Source organism: Diospyros lotus, chromosome 15 (assembly GCF_014633365.1).
Source record: "Diospyros lotus cultivar Yz01 chromosome 15, ASM1463336v1, whole genome shotgun sequence".
Taxonomy (NCBI): Eukaryota; Viridiplantae; Streptophyta; class Magnoliopsida; order Ericales; family Ebenaceae; genus Diospyros; species Diospyros lotus.
In genome coordinates this window covers 814,154-834,591 of record NC_068352.1, presented here as the reverse complement: position 1 = coordinate 834,591, position 20,438 = coordinate 814,154, and the positions used below count along the sequence as shown (strand labels likewise).

At 33.1% G+C, this 20,438-nt stretch overlaps 3 protein-coding genes across 9 annotated transcripts in view; all 3 read right to left on the bottom strand.

Moving 5' to 3' along the window:
• The window catches only part of LOC127791821 (pentatricopeptide repeat-containing protein At4g04790, mitochondrial), a 53,165-nt gene extending 48,312 nt beyond the window's left edge, over positions 1-4,853 (bottom strand). The window contains exon 1 of one of the 3 annotated variants that reach the window (XM_052321935.1): positions 4,772-4,853. Coding sequence is in view for 1 of the 3 variants with exons in the window: in XM_052321936.1 (XP_052177896.1) it covers positions 4,518-4,764 (247 nt within the window). In the remaining 2 variants the exon portion in view is untranslated. Of the gene's footprint in view, positions 1-4,517 lie in introns of all 3 variants that reach the window. The other 2 variants (XM_052321934.1, XM_052321936.1) reach the window with 2 other exon arrangements.
• LOC127791824 (protein NDR1-like) lies at positions 1,343-8,764 on the bottom strand. Of its 3 annotated transcripts, none has more exons than XM_052321943.1 (2): positions 7,984-8,764; positions 1,343-1,538 (listed from the first exon to the last, which is right to left on the bottom strand). In XM_052321943.1, exons 1-2 carry the CDS (start codon positions 8,586-8,588, stop codon positions 1,511-1,513), a joined length of 633 nt encoding a protein of 210 aa, XP_052177903.1. In that variant the 5' UTR covers positions 8,589-8,764; the 3' UTR covers positions 1,343-1,510. The 3 variants fall into 3 exon arrangements, with proteins under 3 accessions (XP_052177903.1, XP_052177902.1, XP_052177901.1); XM_052321942.1 differs by having other exon boundaries at positions 1,343-1,700; positions 8,146-8,764; XM_052321941.1 differs by having other exon boundaries at positions 1,343-1,948; positions 8,394-8,761.
• Positions 8,765-13,103: 4,339 nt separating this feature from the next.
• LOC127792259 (gibberellin 2-beta-dioxygenase 8-like) lies at positions 13,104-16,497 on the bottom strand. 3 transcript variants are annotated; one of them, XM_052322713.1, is made up of 4 exons: positions 15,951-16,497; positions 14,809-15,130; positions 13,739-13,965; positions 13,104-13,475 (listed from the first exon to the last, which is right to left on the bottom strand). In XM_052322713.1, exons 1-4 carry the CDS (start codon positions 16,409-16,411, stop codon positions 13,448-13,450), a joined length of 1,038 nt encoding a protein of 345 aa, XP_052178673.1. In that variant the 5' UTR covers positions 16,412-16,497; the 3' UTR covers positions 13,104-13,447. The 3 variants fall into 3 exon arrangements, with proteins under 3 accessions (XP_052178673.1, XP_052178674.1, XP_052178672.1); XM_052322714.1 differs by having other exon boundaries at positions 13,104-13,432; XM_052322712.1 differs by having other exon boundaries at positions 13,104-13,418.
• Positions 16,498-20,438: the final 3,941 nt, after the last annotated feature.

Here is a 20,438-nt window from a genome sequence, read left to right as displayed (position 1 = left end):
AATAGCCACCCAAAAAAACGTGAGAGTATATGAGCAAAAATATAAGGTTGACCATTTTTATTAATTTTAAATTTTAAAAATAAAAAACATTATCTTCACAAATTTGGTTTCTAATATTTTAGATGTTGGTCACATGTTGGTAGGATAAAAAATTAAACTAATATTACATGTTACAATGGGTATTCTTATAGTACGTTTCATAAAAATATGTCAAAAATATCTTTCATATTTTAGCATTTATATAAAAAGAGACTTTCAAAAACCCAACAACTTCAAATTTTAGCATTTATATAAAAAGGCACTTTTATCTTTCTATCCCACTTTTTAGTTGATCCTCAAGTAAAATGATAAATTATGAATTTTAGTTAATCATCAAGTAAATTGATGAATTCATGACCATCATTGGTTTAATGATTTGAATTTTATAGCCCTTGAAATAGAAAAATATAATTGTTGTCGATGCATTTCTTATTTTTCTCACTAATTATTGTTAATTATTACAATTAAAATAACTAAAATTGTCCCGAAAGTTTAAGTTATATTTGAATGATTTCAAATGGTAATTTAATCATAGTTTGGAAGATAGTTAAATTGTTCCTTTCTTGTTTTGAATAATAAGTGTTGAATTCATTAGTTAACATTGAATCTAGTGACGAAATTGGGAGTTACAAAATAACTTGAATTCACGAAAACTCACAACACTTCGCCCAATTTGTTATAAGGTTTAACAATCATTGATTAAGATTTGAGCATACCTTCATTATTTTCAATTAGGGTTGAAAAAAAGAATCTTATTTATATCTCCATCCCAACTTCACCTTGATACTTTATCTATATATACATATAGAATTTTGATCTCTTAATCGACGTTACTTAGTTTATATTAAACAACGGTGATCTGGTAACTCAAATATAATGACATAAAATCTATCTTATCAAGTTGTTTAAAAAATTAAATAAATGAATTTCGCATAATTATTATATTTGAATTATCACGTCAATTTTACTTAATATAAACTAAATAATATTAATTAAAATATCAAAACTCTATACATATATATATCTAAATTGTATAGATATATAACCCATTAAGAGGAATCAAAAACTAAGAAGACTCGAAGGTAACACTTGTGATCGATTAGTTTAAATATGCTACCATCAATCTTTGACGATGCTAGTTAAAGTTTTGAATTAAAACATACACCATTCAATAAGCTTCCTTCACTTCACAAATCTAATTGCATTATAACTCCAACCCTTTACTTAAAACACTAGTTAAAATTGAAAATGACTAAACTATCCTCTTGCGTGAGCCGGTTGCTATATAAATAATTTTTTAAGATGAAAAAAGAAATGATATTTAATTTTATAATAATCTAAATTAGTAATTTTATTTTATAATAAAATGCCTAGATAAAAAATATCTGAATGGTGGGGCGGCCCAAAGGCATTGCCCCCCCCCCCCCAACTGAGGAATAATAATGAAATTTAAGGTTAAACAGAGAGAGACTCAAATAATGAAATTTAAGGTAAAAAAGGTAAAGCCGATCACCAAAGGCAATGATTGCGTACGCGGCTCGGGTGCGCCGGACCGGAGCCGAATCCCCTTCCGCTTGACTTTTTCGCCGGAGTCACTGACGTTGACGTCGGCGCCGACGACCAGGCTGTGCCTCTTCGTCTTCCAGAACATGATCCTGAACCTCACCCTCGTCGCCAAATCCACACGGAAAACCACCCCCGACCGGTTCCGAACGGCCTCCCACGGCATCCCTTGCGTTTCCAGCGACGGCTTCCGGTGAGTGTGCTTGTTGTGGCCCTGCCGGAACTTGGGGAAGGTCGTGTTGGCTATGGCGATGGGGCGGCTGCCGTTGGGGGGGCGGTAGGAGAGGGTGAAGTTTATCGCGTCGTAAAGGACTCCCTTGTCCTTGTTCTCGTTGTCGAGCTTGAGGTCGAAGAAGACGGAGTGGTTAGCGGCGGAATTAACGGCGATTTTGTTGAGGGCGGGGACGTAGAAGGCCTGGATGGAGCAGACGGGATTGGAGGTGCGGAGGCTCAGCCACATGAAGAGGGAAGTGAGCCCCGCCGTCAGGATGAAGCTGCAGCAGCACCGGCGGCACCCTCCTTCTGTGGGGGAGTTCGACATCTCCGGATCTCGCGGCCGACCACTGTCGGTTTGACGGAGGACGACTTGGAATGGAAGACTGAAGCAGCGAAGCCGTCAATTTGAAATAAGGGGTCAGAAAGAAATGCAGGGAATAATGTTTCTTTTTTTCTAATCCCTTTTGAAACAGCTGTTGGGTTCAGAGATTGGATTTGGGCTGCCCAACGCCGACGGTGTTCATTTTGGTCTAGATGGGAAGTTCCTATTGAATCGTAGCAGCCCAAACTCAGAAATTTGTTTCAATATGAAGACTGAAAGATTTGGTACAGATTTTTATGTTAGGGATATAGAGAGTATAGATACGTACGGTATATAGAAATAACTTGTTTGATATAAAAAAAAATAAAAATAGTTCTAACCAGCCACGATACAAGAAACATATACTATATACTTGACCACTATTATAACAGCTGATGTTCACGGTAACAAGAGTTTATAATTAAATGAACAACAACAGAGGTTACCAGACTAAAACAGCAAATCAGAGAAGATGGTTGAACAACACTGCTCCTAGTTGAAACGACAAGGAATCAGGAACAAATTTCTGGATCGTGGAAGAGGTAGGAACAGAAGTAGGTCGAGTCTCGCTTTGCGCTGTCCTGAAGACAGTTAGCGCCATGCACCGGCGACAAGCAGACTAGGGCGACTGTCTCAGCTGGATGAAACGACCTCTCCGGTGAACAACAGCCACGAACAACCGGAGCTAACAGAACTCAAGACGGGCTCACTTTCAGTGATGAAAAACTTGAGAATACCAAACTCTTCCAAAGCTCAAAGAAAAGAACTCGGTATGAGAGATAAAACTTGAGAAGAGATAACAATGTGAGAGCTTATGAGAACTTGTGAGAGCTTGTGAAGAATGAAAAACTTCACACCAATATATATAGGCACCCACCAAACTTGGAGACCAAGCCAATCAAGAAGTGCTTGGAGACCAAGTATTTCTAGAAGAACTTGGGGGCCAAGTTGTTCTAGAACATCTTGGGGACTAAGCAAGAAATAAAAATAAAATTAAAAATAAAACCACACACACACACATCCAACAATCCCCCACATGAGTGTGTGTGCACTAAAATCATACAAAACGACATGGATTCATTGAGAGCAAATGGATAAGTTATGCATCAACAAGGTGTCTTTTGGACTTGAACCTTCCTTAGTGAATGTCTATCGAATTTATCGAAGAAATAGTGAGACTAGCTCTTGAACTATCCTTTTGAAGGTAAATCGAGACAATAGACATCACACACAACATGTCTTAACCCATTGATTTCTATACGATTGTGTCATTTTGGTCCTGGACAGCATCTTGGATTTCATGAGAGCTCTAGAGAACCCAAGCCATTAAACAGTTCTCATAGAAGCGACCCCACTTCTACTCTCATATAGGGAAGCATTGACTAAGAGTACCCTGTCACTACTCCTCTTATATCAAGATATCAACCTTCCCTTTAACATCGGCATGACACACTCTTCAATTTCTGAGACATGGGGAGAAACTAAAAGTTTCATAGTGTGTCAACTATGACTTATTCCAGCCAGTTGGCCAATTTAACCTAGATCTTGGGATCTCCAGTCAACTAGGTTTGGTTACCACCGGAAAAGTCATTTAAAAGACTTTAACCCTATTCCCTTCGATGTAAATTTGACTTGCTCACGAGTCACTCCTTTCGTCAAAGGATCAACTAGATTTTCTTTCGATTTTACATAATCAATGGAAATTATTCCATTTGTGAGCAACTCTCTGACAGTGTTATGCCTGCGCCTAATGTGTCTTGACTTTCCATTGTAGACACTGTTCTTATCCCTCATTGAGGTAGCTAAGTTGTCACAATATATGCAAATGGCGTTAACAGGCTTTGGCCATAATGGAACGTCTTCGAGGAAATGACGAAGCCACTCAGCTTCTTCGCCTGCTTTGTCCAAAGCTATAAATTCTGACTCCATGGTTAACCGTGCTATATATGTCTGCTTTGAAGACTTCCACGACACAACAGCACCACCTATGGTGAACACATACCCACTGGTTGATTTAGTCTCTAAGCTATCGGAGATCCAATTAGCATCACTAAATCCTTCCAGTACATATGGATATTTTGTATATTGTAATCTATAGTCCAGGATGTACTTTAAGTACCTAAGTATCCTGACCAATGCACCCTAATGGTCATGCTCAGGATCGCTCGTGTATCTTGCTAGTCTGCCTACGGAGTAAGCGATGTCAGGTCTAGTACAATTCATGATGCACATCAAACTCCCAATAGTAAATTAGATCATCATTTATTGTTCGTTCCATTCTCTCGGCAACCAAAAAGGAATCACAAACGTTAAAACTAAAAGGCAAACGAATTTTCACCGGAAGGGGGCGCTCTGTCTAACTTGGAGGTGTCGATGCAAACTGCTTCGGAATCAGGCATGCGTTTAGAGCGCGAAAACGCTTTCAGTGATTCAACGACGCGGTCGGATGAAGCGAAGGCGGAAGAAGAGGGATCGAGCGAAGGAACGATTCGTTTTAGGTTTACTTCCTTGGAAGCGGATTTGATGGTTTTCTCTGCGGCCAATCGGAACAGTGAACTCAGACTCTTGACCTTTGAGGCCGGCATTTAGAACATCTCTCTCTCTCTCTCTCTCGATGTTTGCCAGCTGCAAGAGAAATGCCTTCTCTGCGAGTGAAGGTTTGGTTGGGACTTCGGCGGTGGCAATATATATATTTACATATATATAACTCGGTATCAGCATAAAAACGCTCTTTTATTATATTATAAATATTTTATTTTTATTTTTATATTAAAAATAAATAATATTATTCATATCTCTAGTAAACATTAATAACAGTGATATGGCAGTTGATATGAACCCTACAGTTAACCGTGAAGGATGAAATGGTGCCCAATAAATTTTATTTTTTATATTTTAAATATATATATATATATATAATGTCAACTATACTATTCACGTGGCCTCCCACAACCTCGTTGCTCTTATCGAAAATTATGTCTCCTTCAATCAGTCTTTATTCTTCTATCTATTTGATTAGGTATTTTATTTATTTTATCTTATTTGTAATTTGCACTATTATAAAAATATAATATTTATTTTATAATTTAATAATAAATATTATTGTATTCATTTTTAATAATATTTAATATAATCTTAAATCAATTTACTAATATTTTTAAATACAATTATTTAACAAAATTGTTTAAAATAATTTCATAATAATAAATTTAATATTTTAATATGTTAAAAATAAAATTTCAACAACAGTCATATACAAAATAATAAAATATGCAAATTGATAATTAAATACACATATACAAAATCAATAATTAAATATACACATACATTAAATTAATAATTAAATATATAAAAAAATTAAATACATAAATACACAAAATCAATAATCAAATACACAAGTCAATAACCAAATACATAAATATACAATACCATTCATCAAATGCACAAATCAATAAAAAAATTCCAAAATTAAATACACAAGCCTTATCACTCAAATCTGTTGTCACCACGACTGTTCCCTTCTCGTCGTTGCCGTGTCTGTTGGTCGTCATCGCGACGTCTACTCATCTTTCACCAATGGTGTCTACTAAATGGTAGTTTTATTCAGTCGTTTTCCTCTTCCAATCATTATCTCTGAGTAGTTAGATCATCATCTCAAAATTTGTTGCAATCAACGAGCTATTTCGATGACAAATTGGCTTGCATTAGCGTTGAGATGGTCGTTATGGAAGACAGATTGCGAAAGTGGACGAAATTGATTGTCAAATCTAGCGAATAGATGTAGCGATAATGACCAGCATTGGACATCTTCAAACTAAATTGCCTCACTCAAAAATTTAGCTTGGAAAGGCCTTTGGCGAAGCATTGGAGACAACTTGACAAATTATTTGCTTTTCACTAATATATAAAAGGGTAAATTCTACGGCCTAACAAAATTTCAAAAATTATTTTTTGGGGTATGATAATGGTAAAAGTTACTATAACTACTGCTATTTTTGGCCAAATCAATATATTTTACCTAGTATTTTTATTTATTTTTTTACATAATTATTTGAACTTTTTGTTATTTCGATTGCACGCCTGAACTTGATTTTCAAATCAATTGAATCCTTATATTTTAATCTATTTGTTTGTATAGCAATCCAAACGTTTCATTATTCCGAATACACCCATATACCTATATTTTTTAGTTAATTTAACTCATATACTTTTATGTGTATAAAAAAATAAAATGAGAAAACAAAGTATATTTTGGCCCAAAAATAACTATTCAGGGGTATAATCGAAATAATGAAACGTTTGGGTTGTCACATGAAATAAATGTTATAATACATAAATTAAATCAATTAAAAAATACAAATCTAGAGATATAATCAAAATAACAAAAAATTCAAGTTGCCACAAAAAAAAAAAATGAGGAAAGATATAAGTTTGATCATTTTTATTAATTTAAAAATAACAAACATTATGTTCGTCACATGTTGGTAGGATAAAAAATTAAACTAATATTACATGTTACAGTGGATAGTACGTTTCATAAAAATATGCCCCCAGAGATATCCTTCATATTTTAGCATTTCTATAAAAAGAGACCTTCGAAAACCCAATCAACTTCATATTCTAGCATTTATATAAAAAGGCCCTTTTATCATTCTGTCCCACTTTTTAGTTGATCCTCAAGTAAAATGATAAATTATGAATTTTAGTTAATCATCAAGTAAATTGATGAATTCACCATCATTGGTTTAATGATTTGAATTTTATAGCCCTTGAAATAGAAAAATATAATTGTTGTCGATGCGTTTCTTATTTTTCTCACTAATTACTGTTAATTATTAGAATTAAAATAACTAAAATTGTCCCGAAAATTTAAGTTATATTTGAATGATTTCAAATGATAATTTAATCATCATAGGAATCTAGTGACGAAATTGGGGGTTACAAAATAACTTGAATCCGCAAAAACTCACAACGCCTCGCCCAATTTGTTATAGGGTTAACAATCATTGATTAAGATTTGAGCATACCTTAATTATTTTCAATTAGGGTTGAAAAAACGAATCTTATTTGTATCTCCATCCCAACTTCACTTTGATACTTTATCTATATATACATATAGAATTTTGATCTCTTAACCAACGTTACTTAGTTTATATTAAACAACGTTAATGTGATAACTCAAATATAATGACGTAAAACCCATCATATCAAGTTGTTTAAAAAATTAAATAGATGAATTTTGCATAATCATTATATTTGAGTTATCATGTCAGTTTTACTTAATATAAACAAAATAATATTATTTAAAATATCAAAACTCTATACATATATATATATCTAAATTGTATTGATATATAACCCATTAAGAGCAATCGAAAACTAAGAAGACTCGAAGGTAACACTTGTGATCGATTAGTTAAAATATGTTACCATCAATTTTTGACGATGCTAGTTAAAGTTTTGAATTAAAACATACACTATTCAATTTCATTCACTTCGCAATTCTAATTCCATTATAACTTCGATCCTTTACTTAAAACCCTAGTTAAAATTGAAAATGACTAAATTACCCTCTCTTGCATGAGCCGGTTGCTATATAAATAATTTTTTAAGATGAAAAAGGAAATGATATTTAATTTCATAATAATCTAAATTAGTAATTTTATTTTATAATAAAATGCCTAAATAAAAAATATCTGAATGGTGGGGCGGCCCAAAGGCATTGGCCCCCCCAACTGAGGAATTATAATGAAATTTAAGGTTAAACAGAGAGAGTCAAATAATGAAATTTAAGGTAAAAAAAGGTAAAGGCGATCACCAAAGGCAATGATTGCGTACGCGGCTCGGGTGCGCCGGACCGGAGCCGAATCCCCTTCCGATTGACTTTAACGCCGGAGTCAGTGACGTTGACATCGGCGCCGACGACCAGGCTGTGCCTCTTCGTCTTCCAGAACATGATCCTGAACCTCACCCTCGTCGCCAAATCCACACGGAAAACCACCCCCGACCAGTTCCGAGCGGCCTCCCACGGCATCCCGTGCGTTTCCAGCGACGGCTTCCGGTGAGTGTGCTTGTTGTGGCCCTGCCGGAACTTGGGGAAGGTCGTGTTGGCTATGGCGATGGGGCGGCTGCCGTTGGGGGGCCGGTAGGAGAGGGTGAAGTTTATCGCGTCGTAAAGGACTCCCTTGTCCTTGTTCTCGTTGTCGAGCTTGAGGTCGAAGAAGACGGAGTGGTTGGCGGCGGAATTAACGGCGATTTTGTTGAGGGCGGGGACGTAGAAGGCCTGGATGGAGCAGACGGGATTGGAGGTGCGGAGGCTCAGCCACATGAAGAGGGAAGTGAGCCCCGCCGTCAGGATGAAGCTGCAGCAGCACCGGCGGCACCCTCCTTCTGTGGGGGAGTTCGACATCTCCGGATCTCGCGGCCGACCACTGTCGGTTTGACGGAGGACGACTTGGAATGGAAGACTGAAGCAGCGAAGCCGTCAATTTGAAATAAGGGGTCAGAAAGAAATGCAGGGAATAATGTTTCTTTTTTTCTAATCCCTTTTGAAACAGCTGTTGGGTTCAGAGATTGGATTTGGGCTGCCCAACGCCCAACGGTGTTCCTATTGAATCGTAGCAGCCCAAACTCAGAAATTTGATTCAAAGTTTGGTACAGTTTTTGATTTAAAAAATTGAAATCCAATCCAATTTTGATTTTGGACCGAAGATCGGGCAAATACAATAGTATATACATATAAGGGTACGTGAATGGTCGATTCGGTAAACGAGCTAAAAAAATTTGATTCAATTTATGAAAAGTTCGGTATAGTTTCTTATTTAAAAATTTGAGAACGAACAAATATAACAGTATATATATATATATATAGGGGGCGTAGAAATTGACAGTTCAATTTCACCGAATTGATCGAAATTCACTAACCGATTGAACTAACTTAAATCTACTAATAGATTAACCCTAAACATAAAAAATCAAATTGATAAATGACTGAAAAAATCGAAGTCAAAACGTATAAATTGAACCGAACTGATTAAATAGAAGAAAATCGAAATAATCAATAGAAAATACACAAAATCGAATAAGACGATATTGTTTTACAAATATCAAAATAACATCATTTTAATGATCGGTTAGTTCGATTCTTTCAACCAAAAAATCAAATTAAAAATCAAAAACTAAACTTTTGAGAAAAAAATAATCGAACCAAATTAATACAAGAAAAATCGATGTAAGTTCGGTCGGTTCAGTTTAATTAGTTCAGGTAAATCGAATTTTTATTATCCCTTATATACATATCATACATATATATAATGTATGTATATAATATACGTACGCGATATATATGCATTACATTCAATTACGTATACACACACTACTGTAGGTTAAGTAGCAAAAATAATTACTGAATTTTATATTAAATTACAAAAAGTCACTAAATTTTAATTTATAGTCAAAATGTCACTTAATTTTAATTTGTAATTAAAATATCACTAAATTTTATTTTATAATCAAAATGTCACCAAACTTCAATTTAGTACATAATTTCATAAGTACCATTAATTGTCATTAAAAGAATTTAACAAAATATTAACGTGACTAACAACGTGGGCGGCTAAACAATAATAATAATCACTGAACTTTATATAAAAGTATAAAAATATCATTAAATTTTACACTAAAGTACAAAAATATCACTCAACTTTTTACTAAAATACAAAAATGTCAAAATTTTGTTAGCCTTTTTTAATAACAATTAATGGTAGTTGTAAAATTATATATTAAATTTAATTTTAGTGAATTTTTAGTTATAAATTAAAATTCAAATTTTTTTATACCTTAATTAAAGTTCAGTAACCTATTTCCTTAATACCGTGTGTTAATTGGGCTAAGGAATTCGGTTGGTCTTGCGGTTTGATCCGACCCACCTGAGTCCACGCATAAAATGACAAAAGTGTCCTTGGAGGTGGCTTTATCTTTCAAGCGAAGTAATCAGTAATAACAGTTCAGAGGCAATTTTCCACCACATAACGTTACGACTCGATCTGAGGGGCAAAAGGAAAAGTCTATCTTGTCTTGCTTGTGAAAATAATTGCTACTTTATGCTTATTTTGAATTTACAAATTTACCCTTTAATTAATTAAATATATAACATTTCGCATTGAGCAATAAAAAAGATTAGAATAATTTACTCTGATTGGTCTACGTGAACTTCTTAGGGGTCATCAATCTTTAAGATTCCCCAGCTTAAACACGCTTAATCCAAGAATTCTTTACCTATATTCAGTCCAAAAAATATCTAACTAGTTGCCTCGAGAAATATAAAGGATAAAAACAACTTACTCTGATAGGGTTACGATAATTTCATAGGGATCACCCATCATTAAGCTTCCCCGACTCAAGCATGCTTAACTCGGGAATTTTTTACCTACATTCAGCCCAAAAGATATTCAGGTAGTATTATTTCATTTTTTACTTATTCTCAATGTATACTACCATTCTTTAGGCTCTTAGGGTATTATTACATTATCCCTCATCGAGCATATGACGTCCTCATCATGCGACCTTATAACTGATCTCAGTTCTCCCCGGTCCAGTACCCCAGCCTTTAACTGGTACACAATCCCAAAACACGGTCAGGTTGCTCTAATACCAGCTGTAACATCCCGCATTAAGCGATAAAAAGAACCAAAACAGCTTATCCTAATGGGGTCTATGCGAATTTCTTTAGGGGTTACCCATCTTTAAGCTTCCCAGTTCAAGCACGCTTAACTCGTAAATTCTTTGCCTAAATTCAATGTAAAAGGTATTCATTTGATGTTATTTCACTTTTTATTTATTCTCAATATATAATATCATTTTCTAAGCTTTTTGGCGATATTACAAAATATTTCCTAATATAATAATACAAGATGGATTGATTGAAGCCTAAAACCATGCCTTAAAATTGGACAATTTAAAATATAATGAATTTTTAAAAATTTTCAGATAAAAATATATCAAACAGCCAAGATTAATATTTTCTAACATAAAATATAATATTTTAAAACAATGTACGTTATAAAAGGGTAAATAAATTTTAAAAAAATGCATAAAAACCAATTAGCATTTTAGTACTTTGAATTTATTTATGTTTTTTAATATAAATATTTTTTATAATTTTAAATAAAAAATTCTCCATTCCAAGGATTTTTTTTATAAAGAGAGAAGAGTTTCTATCTTTGAGATGACTAATAACTATAAAAAAGAATAAAATTAATAATAATAAAATAAAATAAAATAATAAAAATATGTAAAAAGAAGCCAAAGACTAGGACATGGCAGAACCTCTCGGGCAAGGCAGAGTCTCTAGGGAGAGTCAAAACCTCTATCGACTTGATTGAGGCTCCTGAATGACCAGTCGTGGGGCATTTGATGAAGAAACGTGTAGTTTTATATCTAATGTTCATTTTGAAAAACTCTCAAAAGATAAGAGTTATTTAATAATAGTTCTTATCCCACAGTAACAAGAAGCCTTACCTCTTTCGAAAACTATTCCTATAAAAAGAGGAATACCCCCAAGTAAGTTGTTCTTACTTGTTGAAAAGGTAATATTAAGAATTGGTGAATTAAGCTTATCCTAAATTTTTTAAATCAAATGAAAATGTAAAATAATAGAAAAAAATAATATCAAAGCAAAAGAGAAGGAGATGATAGATTTATAGCAGTCTACATTCACTATCTTGACACATACCAATACTTTTGAAACAATCACTAATCTAGTGTTTTTTTTTTTAAGAGACAAACACTATCATCTATAACTTACAAAGAAGAAGCAATTATAATTCTAACCCCATACCTTCAAATCTCACTTTACAATTCATAAAAGAATAAATCAGACAAAAATGTCTAAAGATACAAGAATGATACAAGATAGAATCCACAAAACACTTAAAAGTTATTTTTCGAACTTGAAGATGTAGGTTTTGTCGTTTGAATAGCTCTCAGCAAAAGAGCAGATGACTGTTTGAGCTTGGGTGTTTTAAAGTTTATATATCTGTCACTTAGTTTCAATTGCTCCTCGTCCTACCTTCCTACAACTTTGATCGATCTTGTATGTATATATAAAATAAGAGAATTTTTTTTTATTTGTAACAAATATCATCGGCTGCTGTCTTTTTCAAATTTCAAATTTAAACAAATATATTCAAATAGAAAAAATGGCATAAAATCTCTATCAACAAATATGTATATTCACATCAATATTTCTTGAATACGTGTGCAACATTTAGAACATCAAATGTATCTGTCAAATTGTTCAAGAAGAAAAGTAATATAAAAAGATTTTAAATTCACACGGACATATTACTCAAGTATGAAATACTCGTAGTCAAATAACTTAAGTAAATAGTTGAGTAATATGTCGAGTTACTCAAGTATGTACTTTCAATACTTTAGAGTTTTCAATTTTTAACACATGATAATGGAGTACAAAGATAAGTTAATATGTAATATCATCAAGTGATCAATTATTTTAATCAAAAAATTGAGAAAAATATATTAAGATAACATATTTATTATCAATATATAATTACTTAAGTATTGTTCAATATTAGTCGAGTAATATTTGCTCATTTTCGAGTATAAAGTTTAAAAATCAACTACATACATTTAGATGACTTAAAATCTCTTTTGCATCAAAACACATTCGTCAAGCCTCTCTACTTATTAGTTGATTATACTTTTAATGGGTCTTTGTTGTTATATAAGAAGTTGACTAATAATATGGGAAATTAGTTAAGTAATCATTTGATATTAGTTGAATACAATATAGAGAGTTCTCCGTATCCTAACAATGAGTTGACTACTTACAATAATAGTCGAGTGATATTTTGAGAGCATAATCTAAGAATCGACTAACATAACATATTAGTTGAGTGCAGTTTTACTCATTTTTGTTTTTCAAGTCGACTATTTTCATATCATAGTCGAGTAATATAGATCTAAAATTGGTTCTTCCTACATTTTCATTCAATTAGTTGAGTAATAACATATATTACTCTAGTAACATTTACACTTTGAGTTAAATACACATTTGAATATTCTTAACATTTTCATTACATAGTATTGTTTTCGACAAGCATCAAATTAGCCTTCTAAATACAATATTACTGATATCAGCGATATGTGAATTCTTCAACAATCCGCCATCTATTGACTTAAGCATCAGAGTGTTTGCGCAGAGATCTTCATACGACACCTAGCGATGTTATTCTTTGCAGGAATTTATCAGCATGAAGACAGATTCCTCGAAACTCTAAATATTAATATTATATTCAAGGAACAACAGTTTGTATTATTACACTTTTTTAAAATTCTTTGAATTATATTAAAAATTATTGTATAAACTTAATCTACTTATGTAAAATTGATTAAACCAATCAAAGACACGATAAATTTTTTTTTTTTATAATATAGCTCAAACGGCTTAAATTATTTTTTATACAAATAACATTTTTGTATATTTTTGTAAAAAAAAAAATTGGAATAAGATAAAGGACATGGTGATTTTGTACTTACGTGAGAAATCGGCGGAGGCCAATCTTGCCGCCAGTGGCGATGACATCCTGCTGCACTTGCTGGCGGTACTCTCCAAAGCTGAACTTCCTGTAGATGGAAGGTTGATGACAGGGCTGAATGACGGTTTCATTGGATGGACACAGAAAGTATCCGATAGAAAACCTTTCCACCCGATGATTGCTCACAACCCTGTGCTCCATGCTCTTGTACACCCCATTGCTCCATGCCTTTCTTGTCCCCAAATAGTAAAATTTAATTAGTTTTATATCTAAATAATTTCATACTTTTAACCTCGGGTGAACTACAAAATATTATGTTTTAGTAATATAAAATGTTGGATTTATGCCTCTAAATTCAAAGCCCAAAGCCTATTTTAGGCCCTTTATCTATAAATGAGAATAGGGTCTTGCATTCTCTGTATGTATAAAATATTTTTATATATGTGTATTGAATACGAAGAGAGAATTAAAAAGAGAAATCATTGTACTCAAAACAATTTATCTCAGTGGATATGAGATTTTCTATCTCATTGATGTAGATTTATGCCGAACCACATTAATTTTTCGTGTTTTTAATATTCTCTTTGATTTATATACATATATATACACGTATATACACACAGGAGATTGCAATCAAATCATTACACAAAATTATGCAAAAAAAAAGTATAAAAAATTAGAATAATATACAGAAAAAACATTTATAAAAAATTAGATTTAGGGCATATAAGATAAATCAACAAAAAGAATCTAGAAAATAGGCATATAAGTTGACGGCAAGATTTCATTGGGTATGAATCTTAAACATGTATTTCTTAAATTAAACAGAATCAAAGTAGATTTTTTGTAATTAAGTTGACAATAAATTCCATGGAAAATATATATTATGACAAATCCTAAATAGGTTTCTATAATTAATCAACCCATTTTTTATAAAAAAAAAAAAAAAACATTTTAGATCATTCTCCAAATTCTCCAGTGGTGGCGTGCTCATCAGCGTGTGCAATTTAATGGATGATTCATGAGGATGAAGTTGATGTGTGAGAAGAAATAAAGAGATGAGAAAGATACCTGAAACAGATCTCCAATGATGATGATTAAAGAATCAGGATTAGGTTTGATGTTAACCCACCTGCCATCTTTCACCACCTGCAATCCTCCCACCTGATCTTGATAGAGAATTGTGAGGAAGTCGCTGTCTGTGTGTGGCACCAGTCCAAACACTTGGGAAGATATTGGGCATGGTGGGTATCTGTTCAGTCGCAGATAACATGAGCTGCGCAAGCAGTTCTTGGAGAAGAAAGTGGGTGAACAGCCAAGGTTTTCTGCTAGAATCTCAGCTATCCCTTGAGCCAGCTCTGAAGTCGCTTCTGCAAATTCTGCAATCGTCTTGCTGCAATTAAAGTGCGCGCGCACACGCACACAACCCATTAGTTTATTCCCTGTGGACTTGAGAAATTCAATAATTTGTCAATTAAGAAGTGGAAAACGCTTTTCTCACATATTTTTTTGTACGGGAAATGCCGTTAATGTGCCGACAATAGAGTAGTCTTTGTGACTATATGCTGTAAAGATGATAGTTTCTATGCCCAATAATATGGTCCTTAAAGAGAGGTTCTAAAGCTATCCCATCCTTAACTTTTTCATAAAAAACATAACTATTTGCATAATTACATAAATTCTAACTTTTTGTTTAGTTTTATTGAATAAGAAAATATCGTTGTTTGTCCCAAAATTTTGTTTAAAGACAGTCAAAGTAACGTGACACGAGAGTTGTTGCAACTATATATATAGTTATTATACTCAATATATAGATTGATATTATTGAGAGATTCTAAAGGATATTAATTCTATGCAAATGAATTAATTTTCATGAAATTAAGGTGTGTAATTTAAAATTCAGTGGAAAATTCCAAGAAGGAAATTAAAACACCCATGTACGCAGTAAGCAACCCTAATTGGGGGTGATTGGCTCCAAGAAGACGAGTGTATGAAACCCTAATTGAGGATGATTTGGAAGATGATAACGATCAATGATTTTTTTATGGTATAATGTGATTCAGCACTGATTATATAATTCAAACTCGATTAAACTTGTCTAGATATATAATTATTACCATCAAATCATGCCGACATGATTTTTTGATTATATAAAAATTGCTGAAAGAGATATGCATGAAAGCTTCTTGAAGATCATAATCATAGCTCCATACCTAAGAGTACTGTTGAGTAGCTTCAACTTCGCTAAGTTTTCTAGAGGTATGTGGAAAGCTTCGGACCACGAGAACTGCGTCAGGGAACTGGCCGTTGGAGTTCCCCAACGGTAATACTCCGCCGGCAAATTCGGAAACCTGTCGTTCGCTTTCTTGTGGAACGGTATCCGGAAGAGCTTCACCTGCTCGCGCTTAATCCTCGCCAAGATCTCGCGAGGAATACCGTGATTCACGACCTGGAACAGCCCCCACTGGTTCGCGGCGCCGGCGATCTCTCTCTTGCAGCACTCTTTCTGCTCCATGTCGCCTGCGCTTAGCCACCGGAGATCAACGACTGGTGGCGCACATTCGTCGGCCATAACCGGTTCATTTTCATGCGCCGCCTTTGAATTGCCTGCTTTTTCCGCGAAGCTTGAGAAGAGATTCTTGTACTTTTCATGGAACGGTGGATCTGATTCCATTGTTAATCGACGCTCGAAGAAGAGGATAAGAGGCTCAACGTCCCAATTCTGGATATTCTCGTATTATTAGGACAATAAGGGTTTATACTGTATTCCTACATCCATGTATGTATACATACATAATATTTACAAGCATTCTTTGGTAAAAGTTTATTGAGTAACGTTTGACTAAGTATTTGTTAAATTATCATTGGCTCGAGAAATAAAATTTATACATCCGACCAACAATCTTTGATACGATTGTAAATTTTTGCATCCGAAGAATATAAAGTAAGAATAATATGATACCAAAATGTTATTTTGATACTCGATTGTGACATTTTTTATTGTACTCATATATTAATATGAATAAAATATAATATACCAATACATGAATGTCACCGAAAATATCATAGTTGAGTCACTTCATGACGCCTTCTTCCCCACCTTGGGATATATTTTAATTATAATATTTATATAAATAATATTTTATAATCTATTATTAACAAGATATAAGATATTTTTATAATATAATTATCAATTAATCACATCATTTTATATAGAATTATGTTTAAAATTTGTTATACTTATCTCATTACCATACAAAAAATTCCTCGTCTTTATACTATTGAACTAAATTAGTTACAAAATAAGATGGTGAGATTATCTGAGACTAACTGGGAAAGCTACTCTGATATTTAAATCATAGGTAAAACAATAAAACGTAAGAAACTGTAAGATCACAATTGAAAATATTTACTTAAAAAGAAATATATTTTTATACCTTAGTATAAAGATAATACTTTATTTATGATTAAGTTTTCCTTGTTGGATAGTGTTTAGGACTAGTTATATCAAACAGTTTTGAGGAGATTAACTTTATCCCGTAAAATCGTCTTCTTAGGATTTAGGATAAATAATTTATTCCTAGTCGATTGAGATTAGGATAAATCCTTAAATTATAAGAAATAACTTATAACTATAAGTTTTCCCTTAATTCTAAGAGAAAACCTTAGGCACATCAAGTATTATAATCTTGAGTAGGATCGATTTGCACTTAAGCCTTGTAAAATCTCTTTATTTAGATCGGGCTTGATCCAAATAAAATATCGAGATTGAAAGTGGCTCAAACAAACAAATTGAGACCAAGCATGATCTAGATAATGGGACAGATGTACATGTGTCAATTAAATAGTTATATTATAATATTAGTGATAATTAAAGTCATATTGTATCATTATCACCTAAACAATACAACAACTGTCACTATATCCTTTACTTGTTTAGTGACATAATAACATTAACAAAATTACGTCATATCTTTGTGTATTTTTTAAATATAAATAGTTTAAATATAAAATTATTTTTTTAAAATATTATTTTAATAATATTTTAGCCAGCTCTTCATTGTTGATTGGAGCATTTAGGCTTTGTTTGGAGAAATTTATTAATGCAATGAAAATAAATAAATATATTAAAAAATAAAATAATTAAAATTGATGAGGATTTGAACCTCAGGATGAAAATATAAAAAATTAGATATATAAATGTTGAGATTCGTTTTATCCGTATATAATATTTAAAGTGATAAGAATTTTAAACTCAATCATATCCAATTCAAACAATGATTATACTTTTCATTAGTTCTTCTTGGTTCCGAAGTATTTTTATCGATCATTGAACTCGAATTTATTTGGACTTACTTTACCTACAAAAGAAAGGTGGGGTTCGATCCAATGATCGATCTTCTGACGCTCAACTCAGTCATTATATTTAAGATAAAATGACTGAGTTACGTGGTCGATAAATGTCGAGAATTATGTTACATAAATGATTGAACTTGATCCTTTATGTGAACTTGATAAGTCAATTACACCACATGGGTGTAGCTTTGGGCTCAAACCCTTTTTGTGTTACTTGTTTAGATAATTTTGGATTGAGCCTTAAACCAATTTTAAACTGGTCAAAACTTAATTTTGTTGGGTCTCTCGATTAAATTAAAGTCTTACCCCCAAAAGCAACATTTTTGTATTGGGATGCCCCCATCATCACCATAAAGTTTGCTTTTACTTTTATTCTATTAAATATCTTCCAAATAGGGAGAGACAGAATGAAAAGCTTTTAAAGAGGGACAGAAGGATAGTGATTGGGGAACGTAGTGGGTTCCCAAAGTCGGTGAAGTGCCACAATTCGATTATTTAATTTAATAAATGTTAAATGTTTTAATCTATGAAATATTAACAGGTAAGTGGGTTTAAGAATACACTAAACTTTTCAAATTTTATCCTTTTATCAAACCCCATTGGGCTCCAATATTAATGTTTTTTTGTCCAGTAGTGGGAATCCAATTTTAATCTAATTTCATTTGATATTGGGGTTCCAAACGGACCCTTGGAGAAGAACAAGGGGAGGATGTAATGATTGGGAGCACCTTGAAAAAGAAAAACATCCATCACTTGCAAGTTGCAGCTGGCTTGCAGCAGTGAAGAGGGCATCCTCCAAAGCATTATTACACTGCCCTTGACCATTCCTTTTTGTTTCTTCTGCCTGCCCAAATCAAGCGAAAATTTTAAAATGTTCTAATAAAATATTAACAAATTAAGGCTATTAACATGAAAAATTTAAATATTTTTATCTAAAAATTTTAATTTTTGTAATAAAGTCCTGATTTAATTAATTAATTATAATTTTATCCATGATCGGATTTAATTCTAGAGGCGTCTAAGACCCACTGACGTAATATGTTACTTGACATTTTAAAATATTTTGAGTGAACTCTATATGCACACATGTAAAAAAAATAAAATAATATTAAATATATATTTTATGTGTGTGTCATAGATATATTTACAAAAAAAAGGCAGGTGGAGGACAAGGATGACAATTTCGAAAGGTGGCAATAGCGACAGACGACGATGTTGGGCTGGACGCGACGACCAATCTAGAAACTGGAGGTAGTGATAGAGGTCGATCTGAAAGAAGGCTGAATCTAGAAGCTTAATAGTTGACGTCGATGGGGCTGGCTTAAGTGACCGATAATGAGGGCGAGGCAGTAGACAAAGGACATCATCTACCAACAAGAGTAGAAGATCGTCGGTTGCTTCCTATGAGGTGGCCTTGACTAGAAAAAAGCCCAGATTGGTGGTGACTCCAGCTTCCAGATCGATCGTCGTTATCGTGAGTAGGAGAAAATACAGATCAATCGTCACCTCTAGCTTCTAGATCGGTCCTCACAGTCGCCATTAGTCGTAGCAGTCGTCGCCATCACTGTCCTCTTTCGTCACTGTCACCGTCATTCGCCCGCCTACTTCATTCTCTCTAGGCAAATATATATAATTCATTTTATTATTTTTCATGCATGTATGTGGGGCCACTCAAAATGTTTTAAAATGCCAAATGGCATGTCATGTTAGTGGGTCGTCGACGCCTCTCAAATCATATCCAAATTGTGGATAAAATTGCAACTAATTAATCAAATTAATATCTTATTGTCAAAATTGAAACTTTCAGAAAAAATTGTAAAAACGCAAAAAGATTTGAATTTTTTATGCTAACAGGCCAACAAATTATTATGTGTGTTTCCACCCAATTTGATACGTTAAAATGTTGGTCTTCATTCTCAATAACGAGTTTAATTTATCTTAATTTCTCTTCTTACCTATCATCTTATTAAACTTATTGCTTGACACTTTAGCAAAGTTTTCAGTTTTTTCAAACTCGTTATTAGAACTAGCATGTTTTATTATATCTCGTTATTGTTAGAACAAGTTTGAAAAAATCCTTAAAAATTTGCCTAATCATCAAGGGGAAGTGTAGAAAAATTTCTCTATCCTCATTCAATACACTATTTCTTTCTTGTTTATGTTATTCCCAATCGTAACTTTCACTATCTCTTGCCATTATCTCTCATCTCACCACTGTCTGTTGCATCTCACCATGCCTGTTACCTCTCTTAGTGGTTGGGTTCAAGTTGGCACCCAAGTTTCATATCAAAACGAGAAAAATAAAATGAAAGGGAAAATTGCTTTCATTTTAGGTTAAGACGAGA

Excerpts from the sequence above, each read along its gene's own strand:
- LOC127792259 (XM_052322712.1), bottom strand. The coding sequence starts at position 16,411 with ATGGAATCAGATCCACCGTTCCATGAAAAGTACAAGAATCTCTTCTCA. Across the intron at positions 13,966-14,808 it reads TCATTGGAGATCTGTTTCAG|GCATGGAGCAATGGGGTGTA; the intron begins GTATCTTTCTCA and ends GGGACAAGAAAG. Across the intron at positions 13,419-13,738 it reads GGCCTCCGCCGATTTCTCAC|GTGTCGTATGAAGATCTCTG; the intron begins GTAAGTACAAAA and ends TAACATCGCTAG.
- LOC127791824 (XM_052321943.1), bottom strand. The coding sequence starts at position 8,588 with ATGTCGAACTCCCCCACAGAAGGAGGGTGCCGCCGGTGCTGCTGCAGC. Across the intron at positions 1,539-7,983 it reads CCTTTGGTGATCGCCTTTAC|CTTTTTTACCTTAAATTTCA; the intron begins CTTTTTTTACCT and ends GATCGGCTTTAC.